We start from the raw sequence: 16,415 nt of genomic DNA on the forward strand, positions 1-16,415 counted from the left end.
CCGGGTCAAATCACGGGTGGCCGACCTGACCCGGTTGTTCTTCCTTGTCCGGCAAACGTTTATGACGGTGATGCAGAACTCAAAGTCCCATTAATGAGGAGTCATTCATATGGAAATATATGGCTTAATTAAGTTTGAGATATTGTCACATTTGGGAAGTTAGTTTGAAAGTTGTAAGGGTGTCATAGAAACTTAGGTTTATTAATTGGTAAATCCTTGTAATAGAAAGCCTTGAATGACAGACTTGTTTAACTAAAAAATATATATTTGCCTTGTGCAGTTAAAGGGGGTGTTTTCTCCCTCTAAAAATCAAACATTTGCCTTGGTCGTGTGAGTGAATCCACAATTAGCAATATTGAGCAAGATCCGCTGTCCAATTGTTGCAATCCAATATTGAGCAAGATCCGCTGTCCAATTGTTGCAATCCGCTGTCCAATATTGAGCAAGATCCGCTGTCCGGATTGGAATCCCACCCCAATTGTTGCAAATACCGCTATGCAAATACGAGTTCATTGATTAAACAACATTGTGGGAAGCTTTATAAAGAGGCATTCTGTTCTTGCGACATTAGAAGAAAACAATCGGACCAAACAACTTTCAGTAATGATTCCAATTATCTCTATTCGTTTCAAAGTAACCAATATCAAGAAGTGATTTTGAAGCTTTAGCAACGTCAAGCATGATCGGTTGTTCTTGATTGAGTGAATCTCAGGTTATCTCTCTTCAGACCCTTGGCTCGTCCTGCGTCAAATAGGATTGGTGGCGCTGAAATCATCTTGACGTCCGAGTGCTCCTATCTTATCAAATTTTTTATATAGATTTCCCTAGGGGACGAATCGAAGTCCAAAACTAGGGGACGAATCGAAGTCCAAAACCTCTTGGTCACCGTAAACTCTAGATTTGGAGATCACCTTTTCCGACAATAAACATGGTGGCGCACCACCTGGGTTAGACTCGCCCCGACCCCAGCTTTAAAATCCCATGCTCGTATTGTCCATCAGACGTTGATTGGCAAGATACACCTTTCACGGGCTTTCGTCCACTTTTGGACTTCATGGAAGGCATAAAAGCTGATCCTTTTGTTGCAATCCACATTCCTATAAAATTTAGTAGAATTTGGAGTTGGTCGGAAAATTGAGTTTCTGTTCGCCAGAAACAACTGCGCACGTGTGGGGGGAGAGGGGGGGGGGGGTGTGGGGGTGGTGTTAACCAAAATGATGGAAAGCATATGTAATATGTATACCGACGGCTTTCCTACAAGGCAACAAGGTCCCTGCCATAGGCTTATATATATATATATTAAGTTTTATAAGTTTTACATGATCATTCAACATTTTAGCTTCGAATAAAGTCTCAGACAGTTCCATGAAAAACACTTGTAATTTTACAACACGTATTTAGTCTGACCAATCTTTTGTTCCTGATTACTTTGGATCCGTCAGGCTCACACTGAAATCCCATAGCTTCTTTGCCAATTCAGCATCTTTGGCTTGAAGGGTCGGGTTGGCTTTGTTGCTGTCCATAAAGTATTCACCGCTGACACCCTTAACTTGCGGATGCAACGCTACATAGCATTCAGTTGCTGCCCCCTGCAGTGATGTCAAACAATTGAAAAAAAGAACGAAAATAGTGATGCTGATTGAATCATATGAGCCTGTTGAGTGAATCGGATTAGTATAATACCTGCTGAACATTTTTAAGCATAAGTCTACCGAAGAAGCCGGCAATGGCTGCATTAACCCAAAACAATGAAGATCAAAATATGAATCCAGATAAATAAAGGAAATGATGAAAGTAAAAGGGAAACTGACAAGAGGATTCTGAACACAGAATGAACAGAATGAAGATCTTGATATTACTCAAGTCAAATTGATAGTACCATATTGTCTGTACCCGTAAATTGGAACACACGCTGTAAATCATACCATATAGCATTCTTAAGAATTATGTAAATTGAAAGAACATTTATACAAGATTGTAGAACTACAACTCAGAATGCATGACCTAATCACCTCATCCAGAACAAAATCAACCTATTATCGAATATTTATCAATGGTTCAAATATTTACCATTAATGTAACTGTGGTGGCGTAGAAGATTGGTAACAATTGATCCGGGGTGAAGGGAATTAGCAGTTATATTAATCTCTTCTGCCTGTTCAGAGAGAAAAATATATAAATAAATAAGCAAAAATTGAAACACAACAGAAGATTAGAATTTCTTATGCATGATGGCATGGCTTATTTGGAAGTATAAAATTGAAGAGAGCTTATAAATGTTGAAAACACCAACAATGTAAAGGCTACAAATTGTGATCTAATGCTGTTTTCAAATTTTATCTTCCGAAGATGGGAAGAATAACAATCTGAAATTACGCTGACTCTTTTCTCTTCTATTGACCAAAAGGGCCATGCACTTGCTAATACGTCTAATTTTCACATTTATCTCAGGAACTTAACACGTTAAACAAAAGTCTTCAGGACGCTATTATTTAAGGGTGCTATTCTAGAAGACCAAATTACGTGGATGAATCAATCCTGCTCTCTCTGTAGCAGGTTGAGGACTCTTTACACCGAGGAAAGACCAAGAAAAACCACAATCACATGAAATGATTCATATCATTAAGTTCACTAGTAAACCAGTTGATGATCCTGTATGAATTTAGTACCTTCAAGCGCCTTGTGAGCTCATTAGCATGCAATATATTCGCAAGTTTTGATTGTCCATAAGCATACATACTGGAGTATCTGTACATTTTCAAGTAAGAAAAGAAAATCAAAATGAAGTATTAGTGGACAAAATTTGGTACATCATGCGATAAAATCATTAAATCGGATACTACTGTAATTTCGCAGCAGCATAGAGTGATAAAATCATTAAATTGTCCTCTCAGACTTACCCTGATTCATCATTAATCTTGTCAAAACGAATCCCCTCGGTATATGCAAATCGGTGAGCCTCTGATGATAAATTCACGATCCTTCCTTCTTTGTTGCTTTCCTTTGTTGTCTTTTTCATGGTTTCTAACAGAAGGTTTGTCAAAAGAAAATGGCCTGTAGAACAGTGGTAAGAACTATCAGATCCCAATTTTATACAGAGGATATAACAGCTGATTTCGAATGACCTGTATTTTTAAAATGAGAAACGGAAACCTTATTGAACAGCAAAAACTTGGGGGAAGTCGCGGCCTCTATGTGAAAAATGAAATTTTTCAAGATCCTAATATTATTCCAATCTAACAATTCCGTATTTCTTTAAACAAAAACAGAAAATTGCAACGATGGACCAGAACTTTCCTATCTAAAGTTTGTCAACCATATACCCTCATGGAAAAGATTTTCACATCCTAGAGAGAAATCAAGAGAATTTTATGTTTTAAATACCTAAATGATTGGTTGCAAACTGCATTTCAATGTTGTCTTTTGAAAGCATGAACGGAGTTGCCATAACCCCTGCATTATTACTTCAAACAAACACAGAGGAGAAATTAGCAATAACAATCATCAATCCAAAGGCACACAACCAAGAGTGTATGCAAACACACAGAGACACATGTAGTCACAAGTAGCAACTGAGTTATATTCAGCAGTCCAATTCAGATGTCTTACATCAGAATATGCAATGGTCGACCAGATGAGTTGTATTCCGATGCAAACTTCCTAACTGATGCCATTGAGCTGAGATCAAGCTCCATGACATCGATTTTGGCCGTGGGGATTTCCTTAAGTATTTCCTCTTTAACATTCCTACCAGCATCAGTATTCCTTACTGCCATTACGACATGAACACCACGCAAGGCTAGAACTCGTGTTGTCTCCAAACCAAGACCACTCGATGCTCCTGAAATTAAACAGTCTAAGAACTGAAAAAGGCAAAACATTTCAAATTTCACTAATCCCCAAATTCATAAGCAAAGGGAGGTCATAAAACCTCTCAGTTAGTCAACGTTAGGATTTTCCGATGAATAAATTTCGTAATCTGTCACGATAAGTTCATCGGAAACTGACATAAAATATTTTCTTGATCACCTCCATTTACTTCAGAATTTTTTATGTTCTTAACAATAATGTTTCAACCCTAAGCGGTATATTTTTAGCTTCATCGAACTGATCACCCTCCAAAACCTCAAACATCATGATTCAAATGAACATAAAGTAGAACAATAATCAACATAATTTACATTTTCGAGCCAAAAACATAGTAACCGACAGGAAAAAAACACAAACGTCAACTGATCCTAAACCTCGCCAGCTTCAATCAGACACAGCCAAATCCAACTGGGTTGCCAAAAGAAACCACCTTTGGATGCTCAAACGATAGTATGAAATCAAATACGACTAAACCAGCTTTCTTTCCTCTTTTCCGGTAATTTTCTCAGCAACCAAACACATGATAGTAAGATGCGATATGAAATAATAGCGACTACCAAACAAAATGAAGGAAAAGAAAAGCCAGATGAAAAGAATGAAGGAAGATGATGAATTTAACAGAAAGGAGAAAACCTGTAACGATTGCAGTGAGACCGGTTCCATCAATTCCCTGAGTAACTTCCTCAGCAGTAGAACGGGCTGAAAATCCAGACGGCCCTTTCCACCCAAATATCCACATTTTTTTTGCAAGATCTTGGTCACTCACTCAGACAGATTATACCAAATCAATTGAATCTGGTGAAACAATTTCACAGAGCAAGACTTCCAAAACCCAACATGGAAATCTGACAGACAACCACTGACGTTGGACTATGTAAAATTTGCGGTTTATATGATGATTTTTCTAAGTATTGAGTGGGCCCCGACGAGAACATACTATGATCTGATGGTCTACCACTGGCGTGATAGACGTTCGATGTGGATGTACGAATGTGATTTGATGATTAATGCGTTCGAAGAGGGAGTTTGATTTGATGTGTGGAATCTTTTATGTATATTATATTTATATCTTATATCTATATATAAAATAAAAAATAATGAAAATGATTTAAAAACTTTAAGTTTGAATGATAAAAATAAAATAAAAAGTAAAATAAATAGTAACAAAATTAATTTTTTAGTATAAAAATATGATTTTTCGTTAAAATTAATAGTACGGTAAACTTTTTTTTGTTAAAATTTCCATATATAAAACCAGCAGCCCCATTTCAAGCCACGCCTTTATCATATATATATATATATATAGCTAACAGCCCCGTTTTGGAATTCTATATATAAATCCAGCAGCCCATTTTGGGGTTCTATACATAAAGTCAGCATCCCGATTTTTGAGGTCACAACTTCACTAAAAATTAATAGGACACAAATGCCTTTCAAAAAAAAAATTCAAAAGCATCCCAAACGAATGCATAAAAAAAATGCATGGGCAATTTTGTCAAATGGTTGCATGCATATCACCATCATGCCTTTTTCTTTTTCTTTCTTCTTAGGTGGGCACCAACGCCTCACCCATTTAAATATAAGTGGGAAGAAAGAAAAAAAAAATAAATAAATAAAAGGATGAGTGAAAGTTGATGATGCTTACGTGAAGAAGAAAGGAAAATATAACAAAAAATAAGAAAAATCATGAAGGTTGTGTGATGGTGTCAAAAGGAAAAGAAAAAAAAAATGGAGCCGTTGAGCATGTCCCAATTTTACAACTCTTTGAATTTATAAGAGTTATGAGTTACTATGTAAAGTTGTAATTATTGTATCGAATCATCATTCAATCAGTTGTTTATTAAATATTATTTTCTCTATTTTTAAACACATTCAAAATATCTTAAGAGGCACGTAGCGCCTGTAATAATAATAAAAAAAATCTTTCGCACGCATATAGCCTTTGAATTTATAAGAGCTATGAGTCTATGACTTATCATGTAAAGTTTAAATTGTTGTATCGAATCATCATACAATCAGTTGTTTATTAAATATTATTTTCACTATCTTTAAACACGTTCAAAACAAGTTCAAAAGCAACCCAAAATAATGCATCAAATAATACAGGAGTAATTTCGTCATGACGACAATGGTTTTTTTTTTTTTTTTGTCATAAAAAGTTTTTTTTTAATTAAATTAGTATCTCACTATTACATGAAATATCCACGAGTTTCTTCTAACATAGTCTAATATTATTTATTTAGTTCAAACCCTCCTACAATGCAACAAGATTGTTTCATACTTTGTGTAATGAAAATTGATCCCGTAATTAAAAAATGAGACTCTTGCCAAACATGTGGTTTGGACTTTGAAGATACATAAAAGATCTTCCGGAGCATATAGCGTCCATAATAAAATGTGTAAGTTGTGCGTAGTGCGCTGTAATTCAAAAAATATATTTTGCACATGCGTGAGCGCGTGCTTGAAAGCTAGTACGATAGAAGGAGATCTATTGTGGAAGGGCATGTTGAAAAACAGACGCAGATGTCACTATAACTTGGTGAAATATAATGAAGGCACGGTTGAGTGGAAGTTTTATTGATGATAACATTTTATATATATATAACTAAAAGACGCAGATGTCACTATAACTTGGTGAAATATAATGAAGGCACGGTTGAGTGGAAGTTTTATTGATGATAACATTTTATATTTAACTAGCATAGCACACACAAAGTGTGTGAGAATATTTTTTTTGTTTTTTTTTTTTTTGTTTTTGAAATAGGAGGAGAGAGGAAGAGAGTGATGGAAAATGTAGAAGTGGGAATTTTAATTTTTTTTAATTAGAGATATGTTAGGATTACATGTAAGCAAGACTTTGAAAAAATACAGCAAAATTTGGTTGTGTGAAATTACATTTCTGCCCCATATTTCTTATTCATGTTTTGTTTTAATTAGAGGGTTAAACTGATAATTTCATAGGGTTTTGGTTGACCATGAGTGTTTTATTAATTAGTAGAGATATATATATATATATTATGATTTTTTTTCAAGCGATAGATTTTTTAGATTAGATGTTAGCTTAGTCACCAATAGGGTTGGAACATAATATATGTACATTATGATTTAGTGATATTTATTTTTAAGTGAAAAGTTTTAAATTTGATTATCATAAAGGTGAGTTCGTACCATATTATTATGACTGACTTATTGTGTAACTTGTCAAATTTATACATCTAAGAATTAAACAGGCTTTTCGTGTCATGGTTTGGGAAATTTTATTTAAATGCTTATAATCTTATTCTACACCCAATTTACTCTCTACACCCGTATTATTTTTAATTAAAAAACTAATATCTCTTTAAACGTAAATTTATTACCAAATCATCCTCACAAACTCAATTCCACATGTAAATTTATTTTTACATCCATTTTGTTAATGTAATACAGCATTACGTCGTAGCTGATGTAATACACCATTATGGCGTGTAGAAATTAATGGAATTTCTTAAGATGATGTGCCCCCATTGCTGGAGCTGCGTGCCACCATGGCTCCCATGGGTGCTGTTGCTAATTTGTTTGTATTTTGGTGTCTCTTTGTTGTGTTACCTGCTGCCTCCTAATGAACCAACTTTAAATTATTCCATGATCTAAGGTAAGTGGTAGCAAACAACATGCTCATGTATTTTCGTAAGTGGTAGTAAATCCTTGTTTCTTTAGGTTTTCCCTAGATTTTCAACCATGGTGGAGTGGATTCGAGGAAACCAAATTGGCTGGGGAGGTTTCACCATCATTTACATAGTGAAACACAGTAATTCATCTTTTCAACTTCTAGTGGTGATGGTTGTTAATTGAAACCTAAAAACCTTTCTTCTCAACTCTAAAAAAATTGAAATCAAATGAAAAAAATTGCATAAGTCAATTCATACCTTGGAGGATTTAAAACTTCAAAATCATGATCCATCAATAAAAAAATAAAAAAAACAGAAGCTTGTTTTCTCTATAAGATCTCTTAGGGTTTTAGCTGGAATGGATGTAGGATAAATATTGCATGAAGCTAGGATTTAATTATTGGGTGTGAGTTTTGATAAATTTTAGTTTTATTGTTGATCTTATCGTATACTTGATGGTAATCATGCAATAGGTTCGAATAAAAATTTCTTTTTTTGTTTTTCATCATCTTATAGTTTGGAAAAACTGAGGCAATTAACAGCCAAATCGTGTTGTAAGTGATGGATTCCATTGATGATTAGAATTGTTAGTGCGTAATAGGTTCAAACGCTCTCTCTCTCTTGAAAATTAAATTAATAATATTGATTGTAATAAATATAACCAAAAATAAATAAATAAATAAAAACATTTCGGTTCGGGTTTCCCTAATCGTGTTCGAGTTGAATTCTCGAATTGGGTCGTGTTATTTTCGAACTGACCCAGCCCATCAACAATGCCAGTTTCAGAATAAAAGCACGAGAAGAGAAAAAAAACAATCACTTTGCTACATAAATTTTAACCCATAAAAGAATCCTCCATTCAAAACATGTCACAAACTTTGAGTACATGATTAATTAAGTAGTACTGCATACTTAATGTACACAAAATTTTCTCATAAAAAACAGAAATAAAGGAGAGAAGGCGGCACCGAAAAAGGAGAAGAGGGGACAGATTGAGATACACCATAGCTCTGGAAGAAAATTAGCCCCTGGACTTGAAGGTATCGTTTGGTATGCAGACGGGACAGGACGGGACGGGACGGGACAGGACGGGACAGGACGGAACGGAACGGAGCGGGAGCAAAGATGCCCTCGGATGGAAACAAGGAGGAAGAAGAAGGAGACGGAGAGGTTATAATTTTGAGTTCCACGGATGTGGAACGAGTCGTTCCAAGGGGGTGAGGTGGAACGAAAATTCACCCAAAACTCGTTCCGTAGAACAACTCGTTCCACCCGTTTTAAGCACACCAAACGTGGGACGGAACGCCTTGTCCCACTCTGTTCCGTCCCGTCCCACGTACCAAACGGTACCGAAGGGAACGGCCTGATGACCATCTGGTGGTAGATAGCTGCAAGAGCAGCACCAATGAATGCTTCAACCCAGAAGATCCACTGCAAACAGAACAGATAGGATTATAAATCTCGTCATTAATAAACCGAAAATCAATTACAAAATGATCTAATTAGTTTTGATTAGTTCAATTACGTGGTCATCCCAAGCGCGGTCCTTGTTGTAGACAATGGCGGCTCCAAGACTCCTGGCTGGGTTGATGCAGGTTCCCGTGATGGGGATGGTGGCCAAGTGAACCAAGAACACTGCAAAACCAATGGGAAGAGAGGCCAAGATCTGCATACAGATAAATGTGCACTCCAAGTTAAAACACAGTCCAAATTCCAAGGGATGATCTTTCTATTCACAGAACTTCAGAGAATGATATATAGTATTGACTTAGGATACAACAAATTAAAAATTGTTTGGAAGTGTCATCATTTGGTCAACTACTACGATTAACATAATTCAGTAAAGGATACTCCAAACTAAGTATTTAATACGGATTGAAAGGTATCATGGGTGTAGCCTGTAGGTATCTGATACTCACCCTTGTCGAAATTTAAAGTATGTGTCAGACGTGGAGCCAGGGGCCAGACTGTAGGGGTGGATTTGGTTTCACTTGGTTAGGTTTGTTGTCAAAATCGAAACCGAACCAAAACTTTGGTTTGGTTCAATTTTCTTTCTATGTTTTTTGGGTTCAGTTTTTCTGGGTTTGGCAATTTTCTTTCTATTTTTTTTGGGTTCGGTTTTTTTGAGTTTGGTTTTGCTCCTTTCGGTTTCGGTTTATTTTATTTTATTTTATAGCACTTGATCCTTTTTTTTTTTTAGATGGAATTTAGAAAAGAGGCTTGCATTGGTAGACTAATAATAAGAAAATAAGGAAAGTGAAAAATGGGAAGGTAGTTGTATATATACAAGATCATATAAACCAATCATATTCTGTCAACAACCTCAATTGCAAAGAAAAATTATCAACGTATCCATTCGAAAAGCAAACAAATAGAGAAGCTCTTCCAAAACTTTTCTCTATAACTAATGAAATATCCTTCCTAATTGAACCAAGTATGCTCCTTGAAAAAGCCCTAGGTTAGTTTCAAACTTGGCAACAAAGTTTCACAAAAGAATCATCATGGGCATACATTCATAAAGTGTAAAGGGATTCGGTTTAGTTCAATTTTTTTTTTCTTTCGATTTGATTTTTTTTTCGGTTTTTTGAACCCACCCCTACCAGAGTGGTCTCGAGCACATCTTGCCTGTTTTCTTGCTACCATAACATATTCTAGCTGTTGCTTCATATCACTCAAATACCCTTAAAATTCAAGTGTGCCCCTTCTCAATCCTTTCTTTGTTTCTGTTTTTGGCCTCATTTTTCACTTCATCCTTGTTATTTTAGTGCATAATTCCCTTCCCCTCCTTCTATCAACTTTTATTTGTATTTTCTCCAGTCTTTCACTCACATTTTAACATTTTTCTTGCTTATTCTTTACCTCGTATTGGGGTGTTTGAATTTGTACAATCTTTTCCCTTCTTATACAGTTAAACCTCTATAAATTCAGTCTTGGGGCCAAGGAAAATCTATTAATTTAGCAAATATTAAATAATCGATTTAACCATTTATTAAGTTACCGATTAATTAATAACTTATTAATTTATCAAGGTATTTCTTATTTTCTTAGACATTGTACATTATAGCCACTTAGTACTATGGTCTAATGGTATTACTTTTCATTTGTAAGTGAAGCTTAACTCACTCTTCTACCCTTTTAGCGTAGATAATATTGTTGGTTCAAAAAAAAAAAAAAAAAAATTTAATATTGTACATTGTGTTTATTTTCTTGTTTTCCAAACTACCAATGCTATGTATTAGTTTAACCAAACAAAATTCATGAATCTCCTTGTTTTTTTTTTTTCCAAACATAGATTGTACATTGTTCAATGTACTACATTATTTCATTTTATCAACATTTAACCAAGCAAAAACTCTATTTAGATAAACAAAAGCCATAGTAAAACAACACATCATACATACAACAATGACTTCTCATCTCAAGGGTGTAAAGAAATCGGAAAATTATTAACCAATATATTACATGAGACCAATATGAATTTTTATAATGTATTATGTTCTAAATTTAGCAAATTATTTAGCACGTTAGCATAGGTTTTTTTTTTCAACTTTTTAACCTAAAAATATTTGAATTTTGATAAATAATTAAAAATCACACAAGCTACCTCACTCCTACACACTCCAATCACAATAAACACGAGTTCATACACATACACACCCCGTGAAACATGAAAGTCATGGTACAACAATTTAACGGTTAAGTGGGCCTCACTCATGCTAGATTAGAGTTTTAATAGTTTTACTAACGGATTTAAAGCAAAATGACAAAGTGAAGCAAAAATAGAGTTTTAGATTGCAAAGTTGCAAAAATTTATATAGGGAGGAAAGTGAGATCAAAGTAGAGTTTAGGGGAGCGTTTGTTTGCCCTCACTAAACTTCCTTGGATTGGACTGGCTTAGCTGGGATTGCTAGCCAGTGTTTGATGCGAACATGGACTACCGTTAATGAGACTAAGTCAGACTTGCACCGACTAAGTCTTTCACTTGGTCGTCTTAGCGGGGATCCCCGATATGTATGGGATTGCTAATCCCGTCCCCAAATTTGTTTCATTTGCTCGTTGCATCGTCTACATACTGCATCATCTGCAAGCGTTCTTCTCTGCAACACTGTTTGCCCACCCCCAGATCTGAAACAAAAGCCTCACCCGCTGCCTAAATCTCAAAATCCAACCACAAAAAAATTAAAAACGCAAAACAATAACAACAACCAAATCCAACCACCAAATTCAAAGTCAACACCGTGCCAAAAAATTCTGAGATGACTTTGCAGGCGGAGAAGCCAACAAATGTATCAGATGGAAGAGAGAGATCCGAAAATTTTTGGAAGAAAAAAAGGATGAGGAAGGTGGAGATGCTTAATTGCGGCAAGAGGGTGAAGATGATGAGCTTGTTTTTGAAGAATTTGCGATGAGCTTCACACCTGCATTGTGCAGGAAAATAAGGGAGAAAAGAAGAAATAGACAGAGCCAGAAGGAGAAAAGAAGAGATGATTCCACAGAGTGATAGTTTTCCAAGAGAAAAAAAGGTTAAAAGGTTGAATAAATAATAAAATATTATTATGTGCGCATCAAATAATATAAAATATTACAATATATACATTAAATAATGTAAAATATTATAATATATGCATTAAATAATATAATATTGTAGTTTGTTTATTATTCGGTTTTATAATCCAACACTGCACCAAACGCTTTACTAAACTAATTCAGCTTAGTCTAGTCTAAACCAGTCCAGCTTAGTCCCAGCAGTTAGTCCAGTCCGAGACAGTCCGGTGCAGCAAACATATCCTAAAAGTGTAACAAAAGAATAACCCTTCACAAAGTAAGAACTGGAGAACTGATAAATTTTAGAGTCCCCATGACTAGATTACAAAACAATTTCATCCATATGAGCAGCTTTAACGGAATTAAGAATAATGCTAAAGAGATTAAATTTGTAAATTAAATTAGCAAACCAAATGAGATGTCACTAATAGAAAATGAGCACGTTTATCAATGATTAAGTAATAATTCAATCATTGACTTCCATGTCATTTAATTTACAAAATTTAGTCTACAAATTTAATCTTCCTAGCATTACTGATGAAATTAAATACCCAATTAAACATAACATCAGAAAAGCCAAATTCTGGAATACACCAGCTAAAACAAGAATCAACAAACAATTACATCCGACTATTAATTGACCAAAAGATTCAGCACCAGCTCAAAGAAGTACTAGTCCATGGAAAACGAAAACCAACTTCTAATCCAGATTAGCAAAATAATTAACAATTCCTGAAGCTGCAAAAGCATGTAAGACAGAGATAACAAAGATTAGTAATAATAATACTTACAGGGACATTAGAGTCTCTGGCATTCCTCTTGGCGTCAGTGGCTGAGAAGACAGTGTAAACAAGGACAAAAGTGCCAACAATCTCAACTCCAAGCCCATCACCCTTTGGTGTAGCCACGGTTAACAAGGTTGGCCCCACCACCCAAAAGCTCATGCTGGTTCTTCTGGAGGCCCTTCACAGCACTAGCACCAGCAATTGCACCAAGGGTCTGCATCACTATGTAGAAAACAGCTCTGGTAAGGGAGAGTTTCCTTGCCAGGAAGAGCCCAAAGGTCACTGCTGGGTTGATGTGCCCTCCTGTTGCATGCAATTTCAAACACACAGATCTTGTCACAAAAAGTATTTTATCACAACATTTCAAGCATCAAAGGTAGCAAATCCAAATTAAAACTTTAAAGTATCAAATATTTCATAGGCAAAATCTAAGGTAACAAAGAAAATCCACATACATTAAGGTAAAGAAAACACCAAAAAATGAATAACTGAAGAAACCATGAAGTATGCACCAAAAGAAAAATGTTTTTTGAGTGAAAATTACCAACTTTATCCTAAAAATTGAAGACTGAAGATATGGGAAGGATAATAAAAAAAAGGAGAGATTTTTCTGTGTGACTGGCACACTAGGAGATACATCACATATCATTATACAAATAGTAGAATATGCGTGTTAAAAAGTTAATAACTTAAAAAATAAAATTTCCCATCACTTACATAAAAACATGTGGTGTCCCACCTGACACACCCTGACCGAAGTCGAGGTGTGCTGGTCATCATCCGAAGGTGACGTAACCAAAGGTGCAAGTGATGTAAAAATTTGGATAAATTAAAACCAAAACTAAAATTTATTTAAACTACTAAAGTCAATGCGCAGTAGTGGGGACAACCCATAAACTACAAATGTTCAGAGTATAGATATTAACAATAGTGCAGTTGAAACTAAATGAGCGTTTAGCACACAACCGAGAACAATTCCTACTTTTAATTAGAGTATGTCAGAACACCAACTTTTCCTCGTACGCCACCAAGAAAAATTAGCTATCTAGGACCTGGAGGGGCGAAAAACAGAAGGGTGAGTGGGCACAAAATAAAGATTTCAAAAATTCATTTGTTTTCTGAACATACTAACGCCTCGCTGTAAAACAAGTATAGTTTCCCTAAAATCATACTACATATAAATATGAAATCAAATGCATGCCAAGAAAACATCCAGAAATATGCCATAGCAGAATATCACAATGGAAATATGAATACAATCATGTGCTCAACAATCTATACTAGCACACAAGTCGGAGTCACTTAATGTGACCTGTACGACTGCATATATGGCTCATCAATCTATGCTAGCACAAGAGTCGGAATCACCTAATGTGACCTGTACGACAGGCTAGGTGTAATAATATACGCTCTAGTGCTACGATTATATGAAGGCTAGCACTATACGTGGGTTATCTACGAGTCGGAGTTGCCTAATATGACCTGTATGACAGGCTAGCACCTAACTTGGATCCAAGGCGAGTGTGTGATGCGGGAGGTGAACAATCACATGAAGGACTGGCCCTGGCCCAGGGTGGGAGCACTAACATCGGGGTGCAGAAACGATGAGCTAACTATATGAATATAAGCATGCCATACAATTCAATTGTTCTAAACAACATAATAAACTCACCTGAACTTACTTGAGCATCTCGTAGAATTACTTTAGCGTTTTGCAACAATATAATATTTATGAGTAGTTTAAATGCGTATGAAATGCCATGACAATATAAAACTCAACCACCAACAATATTTTTAAAATTAAGGAAATCATGGCATTAAATGCATAAACCAATTTAAAAGCATTTGTGGAAACTATACAATATATATAAAAAACAAATGCCCACTCATTGGTATGTTGAAGGATCGTAGCCCCCTAGCCTGGCTTGTCCACATACGTCCTCAGGGTAAGTCTCTCCTATATGCGAAACAACTAATACTAATTAGTTAATAAGGACATACACTAAAACTAGGAATAACTCCCCATAGTTTGCTCAAACAGAAGGTTTGAATATACGAAAATATTCTACTCGAAGTCACAAACCCACACGTATCAACCACTTGCTGACCGGAGGCCAGACGCACCCTTATGCGCTGTCCAACCCGCGGCCACACGCGGGCACGTGCACGACCGAAGCTGACATAACCTTAATAGACATTAGGAATATTCAGTCAGGACTGACGGAATATTCTGTTAAACAGTAACGGTGTTACTTGACACCGTTAGAATATTTCGTTAACTTTCACGGAATATTCTTCGCCTTCTTCGATGAGCTTAGCCGTCCGCCGCCGTCGTCTAGTTAGTCGAAAACTGGGGAGTTTTCGCCAGTTTCTGGAAAATTTTCAAACCTTAATAACTTCTTCATTTCTCAACCACTTATAGCAAACTTTATACGAAAATGAAGCTCATGACGAGGAGAATAAATCTATACAGTTTGGAAGTCCAAAAACGGATGGGAAATGGCCTAAAAAGCCTCGCAAGTCTCGGCCTAAAACTCACCCTCTCGAACTTGCTTGTTTCGACGTCAATGCTTCTCCAAACCTAGTCTAATGGCCACGGGGAGTTGAGTAGAAGCTTCCCCACGTCCTAAAACCTTGTAACCAAGCGGGGATCACGACGATGCCAACTGGACTGAGTCGGAGCTTCCAAGTTGCTCCGCATTGACCACTCAAAACTCAACCATTTGAGAATCGGTTGGTATGGTTGTGATCGTGTGGATAAAAGGCTCATGATGGTGGTATTTTTAAGTTCGATCTACGAGTTTTGGTACATGTTCTTGGTGGTCACAAAGAAGAGAGGGTTACGGTGAGGGAGAGGAAGACCGACAGTTTCTAATTGAGGGAAATGTGTGAGAAGAGGTTCTGATTGGGTAAAGGATTTGAGAGAAAAAGATTGGTTGTGAGTGAAATGGGGGGGACACAGGTACAATTTTAAAAGAAGAGGGGATAGAATTTTCAGATTTTCTATAGTAAAAGAAATTAAAAAATTTGTCCAAAACAATGTTTCCAGCAGTGATAAAATTAACGTACCCTCGTAACAACGAGTACAAATTAATTACAAAAGCAAGAAAAATAATTTAAAGCTACATAATCACGTCCATGTCACTTGCCAACAAGGGCATAAATGTCAATTCACATACTCGGGGAAAAATTACATAGAGAATTAGGGACAGGTCGTCACAACCTACCCCTCTTAAGAAAATTTTGTCCCCGAAATTTCAAAACTACTGGAAATCAATCAAAGAACAAACGTGGATACAAATCTCGCATGCATTCCTCAGTCTCCCAAGTAGCTTCCTCAACTGAGTGGTTCCTCCACAAGACTTTCACCAAATGAACGGTCTTGTTCCTTAGAACTTTATCTTTCAAATCAAGAATTGTCACTGAGACCTCGTCATAAGTCAAGTCTGGGTTGATTTCTAACGGGTGAGGAAGAATTACATGTGACGAATAAGAGACATATCTCCGTAGCATGGATACGTGGAATACATTATGCACCCTCGACAACTCTGGAGGTAAATTAAGT

General features: G+C 36.0%; 1 protein-coding gene and 1 pseudogene across 1 annotated transcript; both read right to left on the bottom strand.

Annotated features, from left to right (window-relative positions):
• Positions 1-1,250: 1,250 nt before the first annotated feature.
• On the bottom strand, positions 1,251-4,776 carry LOC137710520 (short-chain dehydrogenase TIC 32, chloroplastic). The gene is made up of 8 exons (XM_068449563.2): positions 4,504-4,776; positions 3,610-3,841; positions 3,385-3,464; positions 2,901-3,054; positions 2,670-2,748; positions 2,071-2,155; positions 1,684-1,730; positions 1,251-1,589 (listed from the first exon to the last, which is right to left on the bottom strand). Exons 1-8 carry the CDS (start codon positions 4,607-4,609, stop codon positions 1,425-1,427), a joined length of 948 nt encoding a protein of 315 aa, XP_068305664.2. The 5' UTR covers positions 4,610-4,776; the 3' UTR covers positions 1,251-1,424.
• Positions 4,777-8,414: 3,638 nt separating this feature from the next.
• LOC148696279 (aquaporin PIP1-3-like) lies at positions 8,415-13,151 on the bottom strand (annotated as a pseudogene).
• Between the last annotated feature and the right edge of the window lie 3,264 nt (positions 13,152-16,415).

This window comes from Pyrus communis, chromosome 6 (genome assembly GCF_041283825.1).
Source record: "Pyrus communis isolate YQ-2024b chromosome 6, ASM4128382v1, whole genome shotgun sequence".
Lineage (NCBI taxonomy): Eukaryota > Viridiplantae > Streptophyta > Magnoliopsida > Rosales > Rosaceae > Pyrus > Pyrus communis.

Coding starts and splice junctions, on each gene's coding strand:
- LOC137710520 (XM_068449563.2), bottom strand. CDS start 4,609: ATGTGGATATTTGGGTGGAAAGGGCCGTCTGGATTTTCAGCCCGTTCT. Junction 2,156..2,669: donor AGCTCACAAGGCGCTTGAAG/GTACTAAATTCA, acceptor CTCTCTGAACAG/GCAGAAGAGATTAATATAAC. Junction 1,731..2,070: donor CCACCACAGTTACATTAATG/GTAAATATTTGA, acceptor GGGTTAATGCAG/CCATTGCCGGCTTCTTCGGT.